Consider the following 22152-nt stretch of genomic DNA (forward strand, 5'->3'; position numbering starts at 1 on the left):
TATTCCTAGGTATTTTATTCTTTTTGTTGCAATGGTAAATGGGAGTGTTTCTCTAATTTCTCATTCAGATTTTTCATCTTTAGTGTATAGGACTATAAGAGATTTCTGTGCATTTTTTATCCTGCTACTTTACCAAATTCATTGATTAGCTCTAGTAGTTTTCTGGTGGCATGTTTAGGATTCTCTATGTATAGTATCATGTCATCTGCAAACAGTGACAGTTTTACTTCTTCTTTTCCTATTTGGATTCCTTTATTTCTTTTTCTTCTCTGATTGTTGTGGCTAAAACTTCCAAAACTATGTTGAATAATAGTGGTGAGAGTGGGCAACCTTGTCTCGTTCCTGATCTTAGTGGAAATGGTTTCAGTTTTTCACCACTGAGGACAATGTTGGCTATGGGTTTGTCAAATATGGCCTTTATTACGTTGAGGTAAGTTCCCTCTCTGCCTACTTTCTGGAGGGTTTTTATCATAAATGGGTGTTGAATTCTGTCAAAAGCTTTTTCTGCATCTATTGAGATAATCATATGGTTTTTCTCCTTCAATTTGTTAATATGGTGTACCACATTGACTGATTTGCGTATATTGAAGAATCCTTGTATTCCTGGGATAAACCCCACTTGATCATGATGTATGATCCTTTTAATGTGCTGTTGAATTCTGTTTGTTAGTATTTTGTTGAGGATTTTTGCATCTATGTTCATCAGTGATATTGGCCTATAGTTTTCTTTTTTTGTGGCATCTTTGTCTGGTTTTGGTATCAGGGTGATGGTGGCCTCGTAGGATGAGTCTGGAAGTGTTCCTCCCTCTGCTATATTTTAGAAGAGTTTGAGGAGGATAGGTGTTAGCTCTTCTCTAAATGTTTGACAGACTTCGCCTGTGAAGCCATCTGGTCCTGGACTTTTGTTTGTTGGAAGATTTTTATTCACTGTTTCAATTTCAGTGCTTGTGATTCATCTGTTTATATTTTCTATTTATTCTTGGTTCAGTCTTGGAAGGTTATGCTTTTCTAAGAATTTGTCCGTTTCTTCCAGGTTGTCCATTTTATTGGCATATAGTTGCTTGTAGTAATCTCTCATGATTCTTTGTACTTCTTCAGTGTCAGTTGTTACTTTTCCTTTTCCATTTCTAATTCTGTTGATTTGAGTCTTCTCCCTTTTTTTCTTTTTCTTTTTCTTTTTTTTTTTTGCGGTATGTGGGCCTCTCACTGTTGTGGCCTCTCCCATTGCGGAGCACAGGCTCCAGACACACAGGCTCAGCGGCCATGGCTCACGGGTCCAGCCGCTCCGCGGTATGTGGGATCTTCCCGGATCGGGGCATGAACCCGTGTCCTCTGCATCGGCAGGCAGACTCTCAACCACTGCACCACCAGGGAAGCCCCTCCCTTTTTTTCTTGATGAGTCTGACTAGTGGTTTATCAATTTTGTTTATCTTCTCAAAGAACCAGCTTTTAGTTTTATTGATCTTTGCTATCATTTTCTTCATTTCTTTTTCATCTATTTCTGATCTGATCTTTATGATTTCTTTCCTTCAGCTAACTTTGAAGTTTTTTTGTTCTTCTCTAATTGCTTTAGGTGTAAGGTTAGGTTATTTATTTGAGAAGTTTCTTGTTTCTTGAGGTAGGATTGTATTGCTATAAAGTTCCATCTTAGGACTGCTTTTTTTTTTTTTGCGGTACGTGGGCCTCTCACTGTTGTGGCCTCTCCCGTTGTGGAACACAGGCTCCAGACACGCTGGCTCAGCGGCCATGGCCCACGGGCCCAGCTGCTCCGCGTCATGTGGGATCTTCCCAGACCGGGACACGAACCCGTGTCCCCTGCATCGGCAGGCGGATTCTCAACCACTGCACCACCAGGGAAGACCCCAGAACTGCTTTTGATGCATCCCGTAGGTTTTGGGTTGTCGTGTTTTCATTGTCATTTGTTTCTAAGTATTTATTGATTTCCTCTTTGATTTCTTCAGTGATCTCTTGGTTATTTAGTAGTGTATTGTTTAGCCTCCATGTGTTTGTATTTTTTAGAGATTTTTTTCCTGTAATTGATATCTAGTCTCAGCGTTGTGGTCGGAAAAGATACTTGATGTGATTTCAATTTTCTTAAATTTACCAAGGCTTGATTTGTGACCCAAGGTATGGTCTATCCTGGAGTATGTTCCATGAGCACTTGAGAAGAAAGTGTAATCTGCTGTTTTTGCATGGAATGTCCTATAAATATCAATTAATTCCATCTTGTTTAATGTAACATTTAAAGGTTGTGTTTCCTTATTTATTTTCATTTTGGATGATCTGTCCATTGTATTCACCAAATTTTAAAAAAATGTTTTATTGTGAAATAATTTCACACTTACAGAGAAGATGCAAGAAAAGCACAATGAATCTTTCAACCATGTTTGCTGTCACCATTTTCCACCTTCCTGTTATCTTTCTTTCCCCCTCTCTGCCATCTATCTGTATCTATAATTTTTTTTGGAAACATTTGAGAGAAAGTTGAAGACATAATAATCCTCGAGTCCTAAATTCTTTGGCGTGTATTTCCTGTGACTAAGGACATAAAAATCAGGAAATTTAACACTGAAACAACACTCTTATCTAATCTACAGTCAATATCCAAATTTTGCCAATTGATCTTATGTAATGTCCTTCATGCTAATTTTTTTTCTGGTTCAGGATCCAATCCAAGATTGTTCATTCATTTTCTCACTGATCAAATATGTCATATGCCAGGCACTGGGTAAAGCACAGGGGATAAAATAATGAGAGGGAAAACAGACACAGCCACTGTCCTCATGGCGCTTATAGAATAGTTTAGTAGGGAGACATACTAATCAAATAATCACACTAACAGTAAGTCTGTGTAATCACAAACTAAGACATGTGCTTTAAAGTAAAAAAGCCTTGGGCTTCCCTGTTGGCGCAGTGGTTGAGAGTCCGCCTGCCAACGCAGGGAACGCGGGTTCATGCCCGGGTCCGGGAAGATCCCACATGCTGCGGAGTGGCTAGGCCCTGGCCGCTAAGCCTGCGCGTCCGGAGCCTGTGCTCTGCAACGGGAGAGGCCACAACAGTGAGAGGCCCGCGTACCGAAAAAAAAAAAAAAAAGTCTCGACTGGCGTGAGGGTTGGTGGGTGTGCATGTGGTGCTGGGGGGTGTTGGATCAGAAAGCTCCCCTGAGGTTGGGACACCTGAGCTGAGATCTAAAGGGTGGGGCAGCATTAACCAAGCCGTTTTCACGCATGCAGGCATGGGGTGTGTGTGTGGTAGGGTAACTGGCAGAGCGCCCATGCGATGAGAAAGACTCTGTGCAGGAGAATGCACGGCTTGTTGCAGGTCAGTAGAATGGAGGGCGGAGGGGGAAGGTAATGTGGGGAGGGACCTGGAGTGGAGTTTAGTCTGTATCTCAGAACAACAGGAAGCTACTGATGGGTCCCCAGGAGAGCCAGTGGCACGATTCATATTTCCAGAAGACCACTCTGGCTGCTGCTTGGAGAAAGGTAGTGAAAATAATATGGGTCAACAATCCCTTAGCCTTGATTTCAGAATCCAAAAGCTTTTTTTGGAACTCGTTTAATGACAAAACCTGACCTGAACAGACATAAGGCTACTTATAGTCTTTATTTATTCACTTAGTGTGAATATTCTCACAGTTTTGCCACAGGGAAAAGAATGTGTTTTGATTATAGGGGGCAACCATAGACCCTGCTGGGGCTATTACACAATGCAGTGTGTGCGCTGTATTAACTTCCCTAATTCAGAAAGATTCTTATGCCACCCGACAACTTATTGCCTCTCAACTTCAAATTCACCTTCTTTGACAGCTGTGTGAAGATGGATCTGGGCCCTTTAAACATTTTTCCCTTGCCAGATAACATGATATTAACAGTGATCAGCAGATGCTAGAGAGACACTGCAGAAGGAAGTGTTTTCTGTTTCTCTGTTTTTCATCCCGGTTTTGGTGTATTTGCCAGGCAGGCAGCATGGATGACTTCTCTGGTCCAGGCTCCTGTAGCAAGCACACCTTCTCCATCGTCCAGCTTCAGTGACCAGCAGCATCCAGCTGCTGGCAGCTTCCCCCTAACACCTACTCCCTTGGGCAGTTTGGTAGCTAAATGTTTTCCATGAGACACCTCACCAAGAACGGCTTACCCCACCACAAACAGCTTTCTCCAGCACATTTCACTGCAGTGGCACCAGAGCTACTTCCCTGCCATTCAGTAAGCACAGCTGTTCCCTCCCCAACAAAGTCAAGATCTCCGCCCTCTTCCTTAAGAGCTCTATCTCAGCCCAGGAGGGATATCTTCCTTAGGAATTCTATCTTAACGCGAGGGAGTCGGGGTTGTGCTTCTTGCTGTTCTATCTCTGCCCGAGGGCTAGTGGCTGTTCCTGTATCTGCTATTCCCACATTCTTTAGAACATATTTAGAGCTCTCTTCACTTCATAATAGCCGATCCTTCATTACTCCAATCTCCTGTCACAGTTAATAGTTCTTTATACTCAAAGTTCCATGCCCAGATTACTGGGTGGTTTCTCTCTCCTGATAGAACCCTGACGAACATAACTGAATCCTAAAATACGCCTCATACACAGGGGTTAGGCTAAGGGATTCTGGATCTGACATAATAACAGCATCTATGTACCACTTTTTATATGCCAGGCACTATTGCAAGTGCTTTGTGTACGTGAACTAATTTAATCCTGATTTAAATTAAAATTTTAACATAGGAGACAGATTCAATAACTTTCCCAAAGTCTCACAGCTAGTAAAGAACAGAACTGGGATTCAAACCCAGAGAAACCTGTGGCCTTATAAGCCTGCGGTTGAGGTGGGGAGGGAGCGAGGAGAGAGGGGGCAGCACAGAGATCAGCTCAAAGGCTACTGTGCATCCCCTATCATGCCTTCAGGGCCCCGTGCCCACTCCACCAACTGCTCACAACCCTGCCCTGGAACTGTGTGCCTAGAGGTCCAGCAGGTCCTTAAGGGCACAGGAACAGAGACCACGTCCCTTCCTCCTGGAATGTCAAGTGCTTAGCAGAGAGCCCTCCTGGGCACATTCAGGATTCAGTCAAAATCTGCTGGATCAATGACATGTTGAATGAAATAGAACTATAGGCCCCAAAGCCAGCTGAACCACAGGTTGAGCCTTCTGGGTCTCATCCCGTGCTTGGAGTGCTCAGGCCCCGCAAGTGCTGTCCTGGGAGCTCCTCTGTCCCACCTGGCCTCACGTGCAGACATCTGACAGCAGTTGACAAAACGACTTCTTAGGTCTTTTTCAACTCTAGACCTCCAGACTCGTCAGAGAGCAAGTCTGATCACATGATTTCTCTGCCCGACACCCTTTACGTCTCTGGGAACCGCCATGTGGAGTCCAGCCCATGGACCTGGCCTCACCAACACCCCAGCCTCTCCCAGGCCCACTCCTGGCTCTACTCCTTAGGGGCCAGCAACATGAACCTGGGAGACCCTGCACACGCCGCATGGTTTTCCCCACTCTGGGTTTTTGACTGTGCTTCCCCTCTGCTGGGAATCCCTATGCTCCCCACCCCTCCCCAGCCCTGCCCCTGCCTTCAAAGACTTAGGTCAGGAGTTCCTCCTTCTGGAAGCCTTCCCTGCTCCCACCGCCCCCCCTCCATCCATCTGGGCTAACTGGCTCTCCTGTGTGCTCACATATAACCCCGTACCTGCGGCCACCAGAGGGAGATCCCACTGGATCCCAAGTGACTCGGCTGGCGCGTGGAGCCAAGTGTGGTGGTGAAAGCTCAGACCCTGCAGGCCAACCACAGCTCCATCAGTGACCAGCTGTGTGACTTGGGGTGCAATATTTCATCTCCTTGGTGCCGAGTGCCCTCATCTATAAAATGGGGATATTTATAGCGTGTTTGCCATTGGATTGCTATGAAGATTAAGAACAATAATGTATGTAAGGTGCTTAAGACCGTGTCTGGCCAAAGCAGCCTGCAGAGGAGTTACCATGATGAGTGTCTGAAGCTCAGGGGCTGACAGTCACGCAGCTTGGTGGCCTCACTACCTGGCACGGCATTTGGTCCACAGCAGCGTGCAGCGTGCGGACGAATGGATTCATTCTCCCTCCACTCCCATAGCCTCCAACCTGCTGCCCCGGCCTCCGGTGCCTCCTGCGTTGCCACTTCCACCTTTCTGAGGCACACCTCGGATCAGGCCATCATCTGTGCAAACTCTATCCCCGGTTTCGCTGTGTCCTGAGGACCAGCCTCCCAATCAGAGCCCCCATGACACAGCCCTCACTCCCTGCAGTGACTCTCTAAAGGGCATCCAAAGGTGTAATGACTCTGCCACCTGAGAGACCCCAGTCCCAGTATGGGTGCTTTGCTAAATTCCTAACCTTCCTCAGGGCCACCTTATAAGTCAGTGCCTTTCAGAAGTCCTTCCTGACCTCTTCCTCCTGGCATCGCCTGGCTGACCCCTCCCTCAGTACTTAGGCTGCTCTGCCTGTGCGCCACATCACTGTGAACTTGACTGTGTACCCTGTAGACCAGGAGCTCTCTGAAGGCAGGGGCTGTTTTCTGTGCCTATCACATAGTAATGACCCCCGCCCCAAATCAACTGAGGTGGGACCCAGAACAAAAACAAATTGTTGAAACCACTGTAGTGGGAACTCAAAAACAAAGAGACAATGCAGTTAAGTAAAAGGCAGAATGTAACATGTGTTTACTCATTGGTATTCAAGGCTAATAGCTAAGTGTTAAAAAAAAATTTTGAAAGAGGTTGATCTCTTAACAAGGAGAATGGCTTTAGCTAAAGAATACATATGTACAGGGTAATAAGCTAATCCTCCACAGGAAGTGAGGATTTTTCCCATGAATTAAAAAGGAATTGAAGTCGCTGGAAGAGATTAAGACAATTATCCCTGCCTTTGCCAACAGTGTTTTGTCCATCTCCACACAAACACAACATACAAACATACTCATGCACACACATAAAACAATCTGATGAGAAAATGGTCCATGCATTCATTTCCTAGGGCTGCCAGAAAAAATTACCACAAACTACGTGGCTTAAAAAAAGAAATGTACTGTCTCACAGTTCTGGAGGCTACAAGTTCAGAAGTGAGGTGTTGGCAAGGCCAGCCTCCCTCCAAAGCCTCTGGGGGAGGATGCGCCTTTGCCTCTTCCAGCTGCTGGTCGCCCCAGGCCTCCTGGTTTACACAGCACAGCTTCCATCTCTGCCTCAGACTTCACATGGCCGTCTTCCTTCACTGTGTCCCGCCTCTTATAAAGACACCAGTCAGTCACACATGATTAAGTCACACAAGACCATGCTACTCTAGCATGTCCTCATCTTAACCAAATACATCGGCAATGACCAAGTATGGTCACATTCTGAGGGCCTGGCGTTAGAACTTCAACGTATCTTTTCGGGGGGGGACACGATTCAACCCACAGCAGTCTATTCATCCATGGGAGATGTGGTCCTTGGAGAAAGACCCGCCCAAGGTCGCACAGCAAGTGAAGGCATTTCCTCCACCAGGAAAACACCAGAACATGGGGTCAGCAAACCAGGGCCTGCCAACCAGTCTGCCGCGTGATTCTGCAGATAAAGTTTTACTGGCACAGGGCATGCCCATTCATTTATGTATTGTCTCTGTTGCTTTCACACTACAATGACAGGGCTGGGGAGCTGCAGCAGAGATCATATGGCCTGCAAAGCCTAAAATATTCTCTGGGCTACAAGAATACATAAAATACACTGGCCACGTTTGGGGGTGGAATTTCTAGAGACAGGAGGAAGCCTAGGCCCAAATGGCAGCTCTCTGGGACCCCTTCTCTCCAGCTGGAAACCCTCTCAGCTGTCCTGCTAGGAAAGCTCCTTCAATATAACTTCCCTCTGCCTAGAGGAATGGCAAAACATAGCACTACAACATTAGTGCCACTGAAGCTGTACATACTAAATTCTATAAGCATTTCCGAGAGACAGAGATTAGTTCTAACAGGAAGGTCAAAGAAGACTTTCTGGGAAGGGAAAGACTTGAGAGGAGCCTGCAGAGATGAGTAGTGGACTCTCAAGAAATCCTTTAGGCCACACTGAGCCACAGCATATTACCTAGGACTCTGCTCAGCTAAAGGAAATGAGTTCCCCATCACTGGAGGTGTTCAAGCCAACAATGACTGACCATTTGGCAGGGATGCAGTTGGGGGAGACAGGGCAAGATGAAAGAGTCCCTCAGAATTGTGGATTCCACAGTGGTAGGCGGATGGCTTCTTCAGTCTCATATCTCATCATATTTGCTTAGAGAGACACACACAGCAGAGGGGAGACACCTAGGAAGGGAGTGGGGGTGGAGGGAGAGAGAGACATACACAGAGAAAAGAGAGGGCTGAGAATCAGAAGGGGTGAAAGAGGCGAACTCACACCCAAAGCCAAAGAGAGCCCACACAAACCACGGAGGGAGGAAATCCACACCAGGGCTTTTTGCCACCTTAACTGCTACAGAGGAAAAACAGAGAGAGCAAAACCCTGACAATTAGTTAAAACTAATGAAATGTCCCTTTACTACCTCTGGCTTGGCACCTGGCAGCCTTCTTAATGTGCCCCATTGTTCCCTGGCAGGGCTCTTGGCTGCCTCTCCCGCTGCCAGGGGAGGGGAAGAGCAGCGGCCCAGCCAGGATCCAGGCTGGGGAGGGAGGCTCGGAGAGGCACACCCCAGACACACAGGGATGACCCCGCCGGGAGACCCTACCGCCCTCCCCAGTGGGAAAGTGAACACACCAGATGGCAAGATCTGGCAACTGCCCAAAGTGAGGCACGCAGGAAGAGTTTCAGGTCTCAAAGCTGATGAGGCCCATTAACTTGTACTCTGCTCACATGCCAGGAAGGTATTATCCCCACTTTACAGATGAGGAAACGGAGGTCAAATGACTTGCCACGGGCATCAATAAAACGTGGTAGTTAAGAGGCAGTTAAGCAAAGTTTGAGAGTCAGAAATCTGAGTCTGAGTCTCACCACTCACTTGTTTGCTCTGCAGGCCCGAGAGGTTACTTAACGCTTCCCGAGCCCCCGTTTTCCCATCTGCAAAATGACCACAGTAAGAGCACTTATAACAGTGGAGAAATGAGATGGGCCCCAGGCACGGAAGGCAGCAAGAGTGCAATGATTAACGCAGGTTATTGGTACCTCTGTGGTGCCAGGGCAGAAAGAGTGATGGAAGTCTCAGCCCAGAACTGGCCACCACGCCAACTGTGCCCTGTCCTCCCACACCCCACTGCCGTATCAGCAGCCACCTGGGACCTCTAAGGGAAGGTTCCAGTAGGGAGGGGGATGGAGCTGCAGCCACTCCTGCCCTGGCAAAGGGCCCTGTCCTCAGAGACCTGGGTGGCTACATTCAGCTGAACTGCCTTCACACAGGCTCTTTTCCAGAAATGCCCTCCAGATGCCTTTGAGGGCCCCCCAGCCCCCCACAAAAGGCATGTGCCGTTTCTGCTGGGAAAGCCATCTTCCCTCTCATTTCACAGACTCCTAATACTCCCCCTGTAACAGGAGTGTACATACTGGGGGTCCCCGACATGCCAAGGAGCACAGGCAGAAAACAAAGTGAACTCTGTGCTTATGTCGTTGCTAATGAACCTACACGCCCCTGACACAGTTGGAACAAACTATATTAGACAGGGTGGACCTCAGATTCAGAACCCCTAGAGACACAGAGAGGCAAGGCAAATGGTTCTTAGTCTCACATAGAGCAGGAATCATCCAGATATAAACTTAAGTGAGTCTGTTCAAGAGCCTAAGGCTTATATTTTACACTTCCAAGTAACCACCTTTTCCCCCCTGGAAAGTGCATTAGGCTTACAGTCAGAAGGACCAGCCTCAGCTTACTGGCTCTGTAACTTGTCCTGTCACTTATGCTCTTTGAACCTCGGTTGGCTCATCTGTCAAGTGACAAACTGGACACAGGGCTCCCAAACTCAAATGTCCCCAGAGGCCAGCACAGTTACAGGAAAGGGTGAGGAACCCAGGTTTGAGGTCACAAAGTGTGGCAGGGGCCACGGCCGACTCAAGAGCCGGAGCCTGTCTAGATGGGGCAGCTGCTACACAGATCCAGCCACTTTCTGTGATGCTGTAACCCGGGCCCAGCTGCTAGACCTTTCCATTTTCCCCCAAAAGCCAGAAAAGATAATTTTTAAAAATGTGAGATATTCCAATGTTTAGGTACGGACAACAACTTACTAACATTTAAAAATAAGGACATCCAACCATTTATGGGCCAGCATTGGATGAACCACACAAAACATGTCTCTGGGCTACATGTGACCCACAGGCCACCAGTTTGCAACCTCCAATAAAATACCATATAAGGTTGTTGTTTTTTTTTTAAGTAATACAAACGTCAAATAAAGTAATAAAAGAAGTTATCTGAAGGAGACAGCCATTAAGGTTTATTACCAATAAAATAACCAGGAATTCAAACTATAGCCCCTGGTGCCCCAAAAACAGTCACTAATTTTTCAGTAAAGTTAGGTGCTGAATTTAGAAAGTGGTTATTTCACAGATGCACGCACACAGGTATGCATTTGAACTGTCAGCAGCTGACTGATCAATACTCAGGAGGAGGCATGCAAAAATAACTGTTTTCAGTTGAGCACATACAATGTGCTCTAGCAGCAGGAAGTAATTTTCACACACTCCCCCGCCAAGATGTTTCCAACCTGTCTCCCTTTAGGAAACCACCTTCCTCCAAAGCCCCGCCAGCCCCCTCTGCTCAGCGGCCCTGGCCTCTCCCTCTTCCAGGAGGCTGACATTTGTAACAGGGCAAGACCAGCCCAAACATACAGCCCCAGTTAACTGGGAAGCTGCCCAGGAGTGAGGCTCCCAGGCGGCCCGTGGGACCTGCTGCAATACTGCATTGAGGCATTCAGCTCACAGAAGAGCATTCCAGAGCCAACACAATGGATCCAAGAACCAGGCTCGTGGGGCTCTCAGTGATAACCTCCCACGTCCGTCCAGGGAAGAGGGTGGACTCACCCAAGGTCAGAGGATGGCAAGGCAGCAGGAGGAAGCCTCGGGCTGTGAGCTCAGCTCTGCTCGAGGGAGACACCTGAGCTGGAACCCTATTTCCATCACTTCCCAGCTGTGTGGCCCCGGATAGATCATGGAACCTCTCTGCTCATTTTCTTACCTTTAATGTAATTTAATCATCACCACGACACGACGAAGGAATGCTGATTGTGCTCATTTTAGGAGAAGGCAGAGCTGGGCCTGGGAATCAGGGATCCAGTTCCCAATCACACACTCTCTCCAACTCAAGGGAGAGGCCCCTAGGGTCTCCATAATGTGACCCTTCCTGGGAAGGCCCTGAGTTCAATACCTGCCCCCTCTGTGGGCATCTCACCTTTGCCCCCACAGCAAGGAAGGCAGAGGACCCATCTGAGAAAGGCAACAGATCACAGGCACCAGAGGAAAGCAAAGCTTTAGGGCCCCAGAGAGTCCCTGTGGCCCACTGCGGAGGGATCTGCAAAAGGCACGGCCCATCCCAGATGCCAATCCCAGACTCCGAGCTGTTTGCATTTGACACGGTGCCACTATTAACAGGCACCAGAGTCCCCCGGGGAGAGCTGGCTGGCAACTTGGGGAAGCTGCAGCTAAACATACTCCCCAGGAATAGATGTTCCAAGTGCTCCTGGGGGGAAAGGAGTAAGCACCTGGGGAGGAAGGCGAGGTTTGCCTCCTGGGGGTGCTGACAAGCTGGGGACATGGGCGGAGAGGAGAGATTTCCCTGCTGGATTCTCAATAGGATCTGTTGAATACATGGCTCCTTGGCCCACCCCAGACTGGCCCAAGCAGTCTCCTTGGGCACGGGTCCTGGAGCCTCCACCGTTACCAGGCTCCTCATGGACGCCGAAGCGCCCCGCAGTTCCAGAAGAACCATCCCCTGAGGCCAGGCTTCCTGCACTCGGCCAGCAGTCACCGAGCACCCACACATCATTCACTCACTCACCTGCTCCTTCAGTCCCTCAGCAAACACTTTGGGCAATCAAGAGAGGGTGACTGGGATAGAGGTTCCTTCAGGAGCAGACAGGCTGGACAGATCAAAAACGATGACAACACTGCATGTTTTCATAAGGGGCTCTGGACCCCTGAGGAGAGACCGCTACCCCAGGCTGCCCCAGCAGGGGTGAGTCAGGTTTAGCGGCAAGATGGCAGGGAAGAAGGGTGTCAGAGGCAAGGGAGCAGCATGTGTGGAGGTCCAGAGGCTCACAGAACACACAGACAGGGGCAGGGAGGGAGAAGCAGAAAGAAAGACAGGACCATGCCTTCCTGGAAAGGCCTCTGGTCTAAATGGGCAGAGAAAGCCAGGGGCTCAGGGGAACTAAAGCAGGGTGAGAGACCCCTGGGGGCTAGAGTGACCAAAGAATACTTCCTGGAAGCGGCAAAGAATATTGCCTAGAAGGATGCAAAGGATTTGTGTTCTCTCCTCGGGGAGGAAGTAGGTGGGCACCCCCAATGATTGATTCAGATTCCAAAGAGTCAGGGAGTGGGATACAAAGAGCAGCCTGTGCCATGAGGCCAACCACCTATCCTCCACCTTCCAGACAGAGACAATATAAGCATCCCTCCCTACCTCCGCCACAGGGAGGCCAAGAAGAATGGATCCCTACTCTAAGCCAGGCACTGCCACACTCACTGAGCGCTTTCTGTACCAGGCCTGGTACTCAGGGTCTCACCCACAGTGACTCATCCAACCCTCAGAATGCCCACCCCCATAGAGTTAACATTATGCCTTTACAGGCCAAGAATTCTAGGCACAGAGGTCAAGTGACTTGCCCAAGGCCAGAGACCTGAACCAGGCAGTGTAGCTCCAAAGCCAAAGCCCTACACGTTGCTCCACAGTGTCTCAATTTGGTGAGATTGGGGAGTCCTTATGCCAATGGGGCTTCGGCAGGGGTGGGGTGAAGGTTCCTCTTCAAGGTCACCAAATGACCTTGTGGGCTCACCGAGGAAGTTCAGTCTTAGAGCAATGGCCACTCCCCTCTGTGCAGACATCTGGGCCCCCATGGCAGCCTCGCAGGAGGGGTGGAGGGGCGGTGTGGAAAGCAGGGTCTTTCTCCTGCCTCAGCGCTGGGTCAGAGACTCACAGGCTCAAACACCAGCTCCACAACCACACGCCGTGCATCCTTGGGCCATCCTTGGGCAAATACCTGTACCTCTGTGAGCTTCCACTCCCTCACTGGCTCCCACCTGTCTGTAATTGTGAGTATTTAACAAGACATACAGGTAAAGGGCTTATGAGTCCAATGCCTAGCAGAATAAGTGCTAAATAAATGGTAGCTGCTATTAATTATTATTGACATTACCATCTTATCATCTACATCATCATCTTTCTTGTTAGTGTCATTTCATACTGTGGCTTTTATCATCTAGGAAATCTGAAGACCATTCAGCATCTGAAGCTCAGAATTCTCCCAAAACCAAAGAGAAGGAAGAAATGGGCCTGCTTTTCCCCTTCCCTCTCCTATCTATACTCAGCAGAGGGCAGCAAACAGGAACCATCCAAAGATAAGAGAGAGGAGAGAGACACATGGAGAGAAAGCTACACACTCATAAATACACACCCACCCACCACAGCAAGTGGAATTGTTTAGCTTCCTCTAGCTTCCAAAGTATGAACACTCCGCCTCCTCCAGCTAAGAAGGGCCAGGCAGAAAAAAAGTCGAAGCTGAAGAGACAGAAGTTCTTTTTCAGCTTGAGACAAATTTTCAATGAACTGCCTTTGAATGGGGGGTATGGGAGTGGGGGAGAGGGACAGCTCTCAGAACACCTGTGAGGGGAAAGGAAGGCGGCAGCAGAACTCATAAGATCAAATAAAAGCAGCTTTTAACTGCTCCTTATCTTAACCCTCCACTTACCCTGTGCTGGAAGCATTTGCGCCCGGGCTTTCCCCAGGAGGTCACTGAGGCCCACAGAGTGAATCATCTCAGCCAGGGGGTGGCAGAGCTGGGATGAGAATACGGACCTCCAGACTGCAGGTTCAGTAACTAAAACTGAGTCCAAGATGGCAGAGAGGTTTTATCTCAAGGCCCGGGTCTGATGCCCCACAGTGACTGCCCGGGACACTGTGTCAGCAGGATTCTGGAGTGGACATTTGTTGGCTTCATCCCTAGATTTCATTTCCCCTCCTCCCCATGACAGCATCCAGATTTTTCTCCTGGAAACTGCTCTTCCTATGATTTGGGTGGCCTGACCTCACCCCTAGCTGCAGGGTGGGTTAGGTCAATCAGCACAGCTCATCCTGCTGACAAGTGTGAATGGTTAGATCCACATTGGGCCAATAACACCTAAGGAGCCTTGCTACAGTTTAGAGGAAACAAGTTTCCACTCTCTTATAAAGAAGCTACCAGAAGAAGCAGACTCTCTCCTGTAGGATCTGGGTGTGGATACGAGGTGAGAAAGAGCTACAACCATTTCTTGCTACCCTGGGGGCTCAGTCTACGATGTGAACCTCTAGATCATACCACACCTGAAGTTACAGGAGTTAATATATTCCCTTACTCAGTTCAGCCTACGTGGCTTAATTCCTTCCGTTAACTGCAACTGAGAGAATCTGAGGTGGCTCTTAGACTCAGATTGGCTCTGTCTGCCACGGGGAGCAGTAATGGTGCCACATGCTATGCATCCTTTTAATTCCTCTATTGCCCTGCTGGATCCCATTGCCACCTTAAAATTTAATACATTTCACTTGCTTTAAAACTGTAAAAATTCGGAAAGAAAATTTACAAAAATAGATCTGCAAAAAAGCCCGGTAAGTTCCAGCAGATAATCGGTCTCAATACGTACTGGCCTCCAAAACTGAGAGTGATAATCTTGGCTCATGAGGGATATAATCATAGAGAAGGATCAAATATTAGGATGTGAAGGGAAAAAGCATGCATGGTGAAACAGAGCAAGAACCTGGAGAAGAACTGGGCTCTGGTCTGCCTTCCTCCCGCTGAGAACTGATTTCCCCTCTCCTGGGCCTCAGTTTCCGTATCTACTACATGAGGGGCTTGGACTAGATAACTTTTGTAGCACCGTTCCTGCTCTGACACGCATAGCTCCTGTAGCAAACACGCTCTGACTGTCTTCCAAGTGCCAAGGCTTAAGCTATGTGCTAGAAGAGGATGCGGTTTCTACTCTAAGACATTTCTGGGAGGAGAGGCCACGATGCACTCCCTAGCCACAGGAACTCAGGCACGTATAGGCTACCTCCTTTCTTGGGCATGAGGACAATGGCTCTCTGAGAAGCAGGAATCAAATTATTTAAGACTTCCTGGGGGCATCGGGGGCATCAGCTCTTCCCTTGCTGGCTCTGACACATACATGACATACAGTCAGATATATGCACAATACAGAGCCCACTGCAAACACCTTGTGAGCATTTAGCTGCCACGGGACACATTTCTGGCTGCCAAGTTTGCCTCAGAGTGTCTTTTACTGATGAGATCCTGATGCCATCTCTGTGTAAGAGCTGACTGCGGACTAGGTACAATTAGCAAGCAAGATGGTTATCCTTTAAATGGGCCTTTGCTTTTACATTCCTGATTCCATTCTTTGTTATCACGTCACTGGAACCAACAGATTAAAGGCTGAACACAGCCTGAGAGGAGGCATTAGAGTATAAACATATCCCTAAGTAGTGGTCTCATCACAAGGTAGATATGGCGGCCTGTTTAAACACACTTCTGCTATCCAGGCCTTTCCAACATGAGCTTCCAAACCCACAGACCCCAGGATGCTGGAGTTGGGAAAGTCCTAACAAAGTATCTCTCCCTTACACTGAAATAAGATTCAACATGCCATTAACTCCACTTGAGTAGCAGTGTTGAGAAACAGTCGGAGGCCAAGTTTGGGCTTCGAGGGAAAGTGACTGATTAGCAGCGTCTGCCCTGGCCAGGGGAGGGGAAGCACTCTTCTGACACACATTTACCTTGCTCCTTCTGAATCTAAGCTCTCACTTCACAGGTGGAGAATCTAAGGCCCAGAGGGGTTAAACCACTTTCCTGAGGTCACACAGTGCGTTCAGGGCAAGAGAGTAATAAACTAAAACCCAGGCCTCTGTTCCCAGACCTTTATCAGTTGGGCTCCCTAGGAAACTGCAAGCCTAGGATGAAAAAAGAATGCAGGAAGTCAGATTTGCTCAGGTAAATCAACAACCCTTCCCCAGTGGCATCAGATTTCAGTTGGGCAAAGCAGACAGAGAAGTGATTAGCGATCTAAAGTATCCTAACCCCTCTGTAGAAAATTAAACAAATCATTCCATGGCTACATTTCTGTGGTACTCAACTTTCTGATGGGTCAGGCTCTGCCACCAGGAATAATAAAGAAATGGGGCGGAGGGAGGGAAGTATTGATTTCTGGATGTTCTAAGAATAAAGTTCAGCTCTGAAACAATGAGAAAAACTCTTGATATTTGAAAATTAAAGTCGTTGGTATTCCATTATCCCACCAATTTCTATTGCATGCTTGCGATTATCCAATGAAGTCATTTTCACAAGAGATTATGGCTCAGAAATGGGGAGGCGCTGCATCACATTTCCTTAACACGGGTTTTTAATAGCCAGTTCCCAAGCCTGGAATACGAAACAGATCAGAGAATTAAACCAAGCTGTTAAGCAGACTGGGACTAGAAATGAGAGGCAACCCCCAAATTAACAAGAAGGTGGCTTCAAGACTGGCTTTTCTTGCTTGGTTTTGCTACTTTCCAAGAAACCAGCTGTCCGACCAGATGAATGCTCAAATCCTTGAAGCTTTATGTGTCCTTTACGAATCAGCCGCCCTACCCAGCTCCAGTAGTACACTAAGCATAAACTAGCATAAGTTACATAGACTTACGTTCTGGCACATGATAAACCCTCTGAATTTAAAATCCTGTATTCTTTAATCCAGTGGAGAAATCAAGGAGTTAAAGGACTAAAACAGTGAGTATGTTACCAGCAAGGAAACTTCTCTCAAATCCACAAGGAATATAGTTTTCATTTGGATAAAATCCTGTTGTCCGACTTCCCTCCAGAGCCTCTGCAGTTATTTCTACTCGAAAGATCAATGAGGTGCTCTGGGATATTCTCAACAATTACAGGAGTGACAAGCTGAGCTCAGAACTGGTCAGCCCTGTCGAAAGAAGCTCTGTGTGCTTGAGATGCCAGATTCCCCAGATAGCAGCCTGATGTGGTACGTGCACGTTCCAGCGCTCTGGGATGAGGGATGGAACACCAGCACTCTGAGAAGTCAGCCTCCTCCCTTGAGGCCAGCTGACATTCAAAAGGACTCGAGGCGAAGCCTAGTGCTATGCATCTGCAGGAGAGTGAAACAAAAAGGGGCTGTGTGGAAATTTGGCAGGGTGTTCCTGAAAGGCAGCAGATGAATGCTGAATCCTATGGCACCTAGAAGAGCTGATCGTTGGGGAAATAGCTCCATTCTACTGCTCCCAGGAGGCTAAGATATTTTCTTTAAAGCAAGGATCATCAGTTGGCACCCCCTACCACCACCACCAAACCCTTTTACCACTTCTTTCTCCTCTTCCCCTTCATAATATTCCAGAGAAAAAGAAATGAACAAGAACTAGACCTTCCCAGATGAGCCTCTCTGTCCATTTCAGTTAAGGGCTCCGAGCAGCGCCCAGCTGTTGCTCCCCTCTCTCTCTGCCCAAAAGGCTGCCTTACTCCATCAATCCCCTCTTGTGCAAGTGACTAATTTACTTTGAAAGCTCAGGCTAAACTGGCAGTTAACCTTGACCTTCTCTCTACACATCTGGGTCTATAGAAAATGAAAATCAGGATTTCTCTGGCATCCACAGCAAATGAAATACGAGGGCTTTTTCCAGGCAGAGGCAGAATGTCAGGAGCTATTTCAGAACTGGCTACAGCTATTCCAAAGGAGAGTCTGCACTTGGGCAGGACAATGCCCCCTTGATCTGGGGCTGTGTCCAGTAAGGAGTCCTCACAGCTAGGGATGCTACAAGGGGCTCCTGCCTCAGGAAAGGAAAAAGAAGTGGCCATTGTCCTCCACATTGGTTCACTGACGGTATCACAGAAAGCTGGAGCTGGACCAGTAAACACATTTTACAGATGGAGAAAGGGAGGCTCAGAGAGGGAGATGGGAGGTGATCAAGGACACACACAGCAAGTTAATAGTAAAGCTGAGGACAGAACCCTGAACTCCTGACCCTGATGCTAGTACAGGGTAGGAACAGATTTCAAGAAGGAAAACCCCATATAGATACAGAATTTAAGAGAGAGGTGTCGAAGTCAGCTGTCAGGGTTTGAACCAGGGGTTTAGGAAAGGAGTTGGGGCCTTACTTTCCAAACAGTAGATCTACCTAAAGAATTAACCAGGTCGTCCAGGATGGTTTACAACAATTACCAGAATGACAGGCTGCCTTCAAACTGGTCAGCCCTGTCGCAAAGAGCCCTCTGTACTCAACACAGCAGCCTGATCCTGGGAAGAGAAAGGAAAACCATCCAAAGTCAGCCTCTTCCCTTATCCGGCCGACCATCAGTCAAGTTCAACCCTGATGCACAACTTACCCACTTTCCACGGGACCGAGCAAATCCCACAAGAGAACCTGAAATGTCCCACTGTGTGAAACAGTTCATGCATATATAGCCTCACTGGCACCTAGGAGCTAGGACAGTAGGAGTGATGTGACAGAGCTTTTGCTAGCAGTCTACATGTACTCCTTTCTCTCTCTCTCTCTCAAACACACACACACACACAAACGTACATAGGTGAGTTCAGAGAAGGCAAAAATAATCAAGATTTCAGTCTTGGCTGCAAGGAACACAACACCTAATCAGCCTGGACAAGTTCAGAAGGGGCCATGGGTACTCTGAGAAGCACTGGGCACTGGGCACAAATAGCCTCTGGGGAATTTGAGGGTTCTCCCACCACAGCCCCCACTTCTGGATTCCCAGAAAGTCAAAGGCAGCAGGCCCCTCAAAGACCAGAGCTCCACCACCATCTCCCAGGGCCTGAAGCTCCAAGGAGAGCGTGATCCTTGCATCCGCTGAGGAATCCACAGGATCTGGGAAAGAAAGACGGCTGGAAAAGAAGGAGGGTGGAGAGGAAGAAGGCCCAGGTGTCTCTCTGAGCAGATGGGTAAACAAGAAAAGGAGCTGACCTGAGTAGGAAACATCGCGATCAGCAGGTAGGGGAAAAAGCGGAAAAGACCTGGACACCAAATAGAAGGACCAACATCTCCAGAAAAAGTCATCCTGGGATACAGGGCTGTAGGATCCTCCAAAAGAGAGGGATGCTGGAAGATGTGAGGGGACACCACACAGGGACAGAAAAGAGGATGGTAACCTGTGGTAAGAAACAGACCATCACACTGGGCATCAGTTGGTTCGGTTTCTGAATAGCGTAGGACAAGTCCTATCCTTCCCTGAGCCTCAATTTTCCCACCTAAAACAATGGGAAGAACCGAGGAGTCTCTGGACCTGACTCTGACGAGGCAGACAGGGGCCGATGAAGGAAGGAACCGAAGGCCAGATGTGAATTCAGGAAGAGCGTGTTTCCAACTGCATGGCAACTGGGGGACTCACCTGTCCGGCCGCCAGGGCCACCGCTGCTCCGGATCCCCCGGGTGTGCCGTCGGGCTGCCGCTCGCGGTACAGCGCCCAGAGCCCCACGTTGGGCAGAAGGACCAGGGCCGCCAGCACCAGCGCCACCGCCTGCAGAAGCCGCTTCTCCTTCCGCCTCATCGGGGCCGGTCAGCCCCGCCGCGCCCCGCCGGCCCCGCCGCGCCGCCCCCAGCTCCGCGCGTCCGCCCGTCCGCCCGGCGGCGGCAGTACCTCAGCGAAGAGAAGCGACCGCGGCGCCGGCCCCGCTCCAACTCCGCGGCACTTCCGCCGTTTGCAGGCCGGGGAGCCGGACTCCGCCACCGCGCCGCCACCGCGGGGGGGTGGGCGCCTCCAACACCGCCGCCCCCTAGTCCTGCCGAGCCGCGCGTCCCAACCCGCCTCCTCGGGATCGGCTGCCGAGAACCATACGCCGCGAGCCGCCGCCTTCTCGCTGCTCCTTCTGCTCCGCCTGGACGCGGCGAGGGCCCAGTGCAGACCGCTCCCCCCTCTCGGGCCGCGATGGTGCGGCCCGCTCCTCCGCTGCTCCCCCGCCCGCGGGAGCTTTGCGAAAGTCGGGGAGTTGGCAAGTTGGGCGCTAACTGGTGTGGGCTGGGACGCGCTCCCAGGGACCCCCAAAGTCCCGCCCGGCCACTTCGGCTCCGGACTCCAGCCGAGAGTTTTCGGGCTCCCCAGGGATATGCAAATCGTGCTGGAGCCCGGCCGGACACTCCGCACCAGGGAGTAGGGCTGTGACTTCCCACTCACAGAGCCAGTCCAGAGGACCTGCGGACCTCCTTTGCCCCCCCCCGGGCCTCGGCGTTCCCAGGCGGGAAAAAGAGCCGCGGCTGCGCTGCACGCGCGAGATTCTGTGGGGGCGGGCCCTGGTTTTCTTCCCTCCGAGTTCCTGGCAGTAGGTGTGAATGCCCTCTGTAAACTGGGGGGTGCTGTACCCCCCCACCCCGCCACCTGTCTGTTGTCCCTGCCAACCGGCGGGGAGGTACCCGGAACTTCTCTGCAGGACTTTTTCTCACGCGAATACAGCCTCCCTGGAGTTGGAATGCCCTCCAGTCCTACGTGTGCCTCTGGGCACTCAGCTCACGGAGCCCTTTCTCGAAATCTTTTGTCGGTTCCTATCTCCTCTTCAGCTACTCGGCAAACTGTGCCAGGCACCGGGATGAAATGAAAACAGACTCGAGCCCTGACATCTGGGAGCAGAAACATTAAACACATGATCGCATTAGACAAGCGAATGTGTCTATAACCGTGGTGAGGGTTCTGAGGAAGTCGGGCCGTCTGGGCTCTGCGGACGGACCGCTAAGGGGCCCGCCTCCGATGGCGATGCCTGTGGCTCCTACAATGGCCTTCACTTAATTGCTTCCTCTCTGATGCTGAGGGACGACGCGCCCTCTTGGTTGCCTGCCTTTTTGCCATCCCCACATGCGTTCTCTTGATTCTCTTGGGTCTCCAGCCCAGCCGCTGACCCCCATGCCTGGCTAGCTGCTAGCCCCCCAGCCTTGGACCAGCATCCTGATGAGTCCTGCTTCCCAGTTCTTCCAGCTCCAGGGTGGGCAATGGAGATTCAGTTTTCTGCAATCATAGCTTGGATCTTGACATCTGCTACGAAAACTTCAAAACTCCCATCTTTGGACTTCCCTGGTGGCACAATGGTTAAGAATCCGCCTGCCAATGCAGGGGACACAGGTTCGACCCCTGGTCCAGAAAGATCCCACATGCCGCAGAGCAACTAACCCCATGAGGCACAACTGCTGAGCCTGAGCCCTAGAGCCCGTGAGCCACAACTACTGAGACCGTGTGCCACAACTACTGAAGCCCCCCGCACCTAGAGCCCATGCTCCGCATCAAAAGAAGCCACCGCGATGAGGAGCCCGGGCACCACAGTGAAGAGTAGCCCCCACTCCCTGCAACTAGAGAAAGCCTGCGTGCAAGGAAGACCCAACACAGACATTAATTAATTAATTAATTAATTAATTTTTTAAAAACCCAACTCCCATCACCTAGGCTAGAGCTGATCAAACATTCTCTCCTGCTTTCTGCCCTGCCAGTTGCTGGCTGTTTTCCTTCACGTGCTGTGGACCACACAGCTCCTTCCACCCAGAAAGCCTGCTCTTCTCCATCTCTGTCAGTGGAAACCTGGTCCATCCTTCTATGTCTAGTTGAACTGCCACCTCCTCCATGAAGTCCTCCAAAACTCCTCCTCAGGGGGCTGCTGTCTTTGGATTTGTCACAGTAGTGCTTACCTTTGATTGAAATACTTACTCTGTGCCAGGCACCATGTTAAACCCTTGGCAAGCGTTACCTCTTTTAATGCTCACAGTTACTCTGTGAGCTAAGTGCTTTTCTTAACCTTGTTTGCAAGTGAGATTCAGATTAAAGAAAGCTGCAGCCAGAATGCTCCTGGTTTAACAAAGATCAGGTAAGATCATCCCTCTGCTCAAATCCCTCCAATGGCTTCACATCTTCCACTGGATTCCTAGAAGGAACTACAAGGTCCTACAAGGCTATTTATGAACAGACCTCACCCTTTACTCTCTTCATTGTGCCCCAGCCCACTGGCCTTCTTCCTGTTCCTCAGAGCAC

The 22152-nt window shown here is 49.5% G+C and overlaps 1 protein-coding gene across 3 annotated transcripts in view; it reads right to left on the reverse strand.

The window, feature by feature from the left end:
- The window catches only part of GALNT10 (polypeptide N-acetylgalactosaminyltransferase 10), a 218662-nt gene extending 198849 nt beyond the window's left edge, over positions 1–19813 (reverse strand). The window contains exon 1 of one of the 3 annotated variants that reach the window (XM_024760164.1): positions 19537–19813. In XM_024760164.1, coding sequence (XP_024615932.1) covers positions 19537–19695 — 159 coding nt within the window. In that variant the 5' untranslated portion in view covers positions 19696–19813. The remainder of the gene's footprint in view (positions 1–19536) is intronic. The other 2 variants (XM_024760165.1, XM_024760166.1) reach the window with 2 other exon arrangements.
- Between the last annotated feature and the right edge of the window lie 2339 nt (positions 19814–22152).

This window comes from Neophocaena asiaeorientalis, unplaced genomic scaffold (genome assembly GCF_003031525.2).
Source record: "Neophocaena asiaeorientalis asiaeorientalis breed wild unplaced genomic scaffold, Neophocaena_asiaeorientalis_V1.1 scaffold336, whole genome shotgun sequence".
NCBI lineage: Eukaryota > Metazoa > Chordata > Mammalia > Artiodactyla > Phocoenidae > Neophocaena > Neophocaena asiaeorientalis.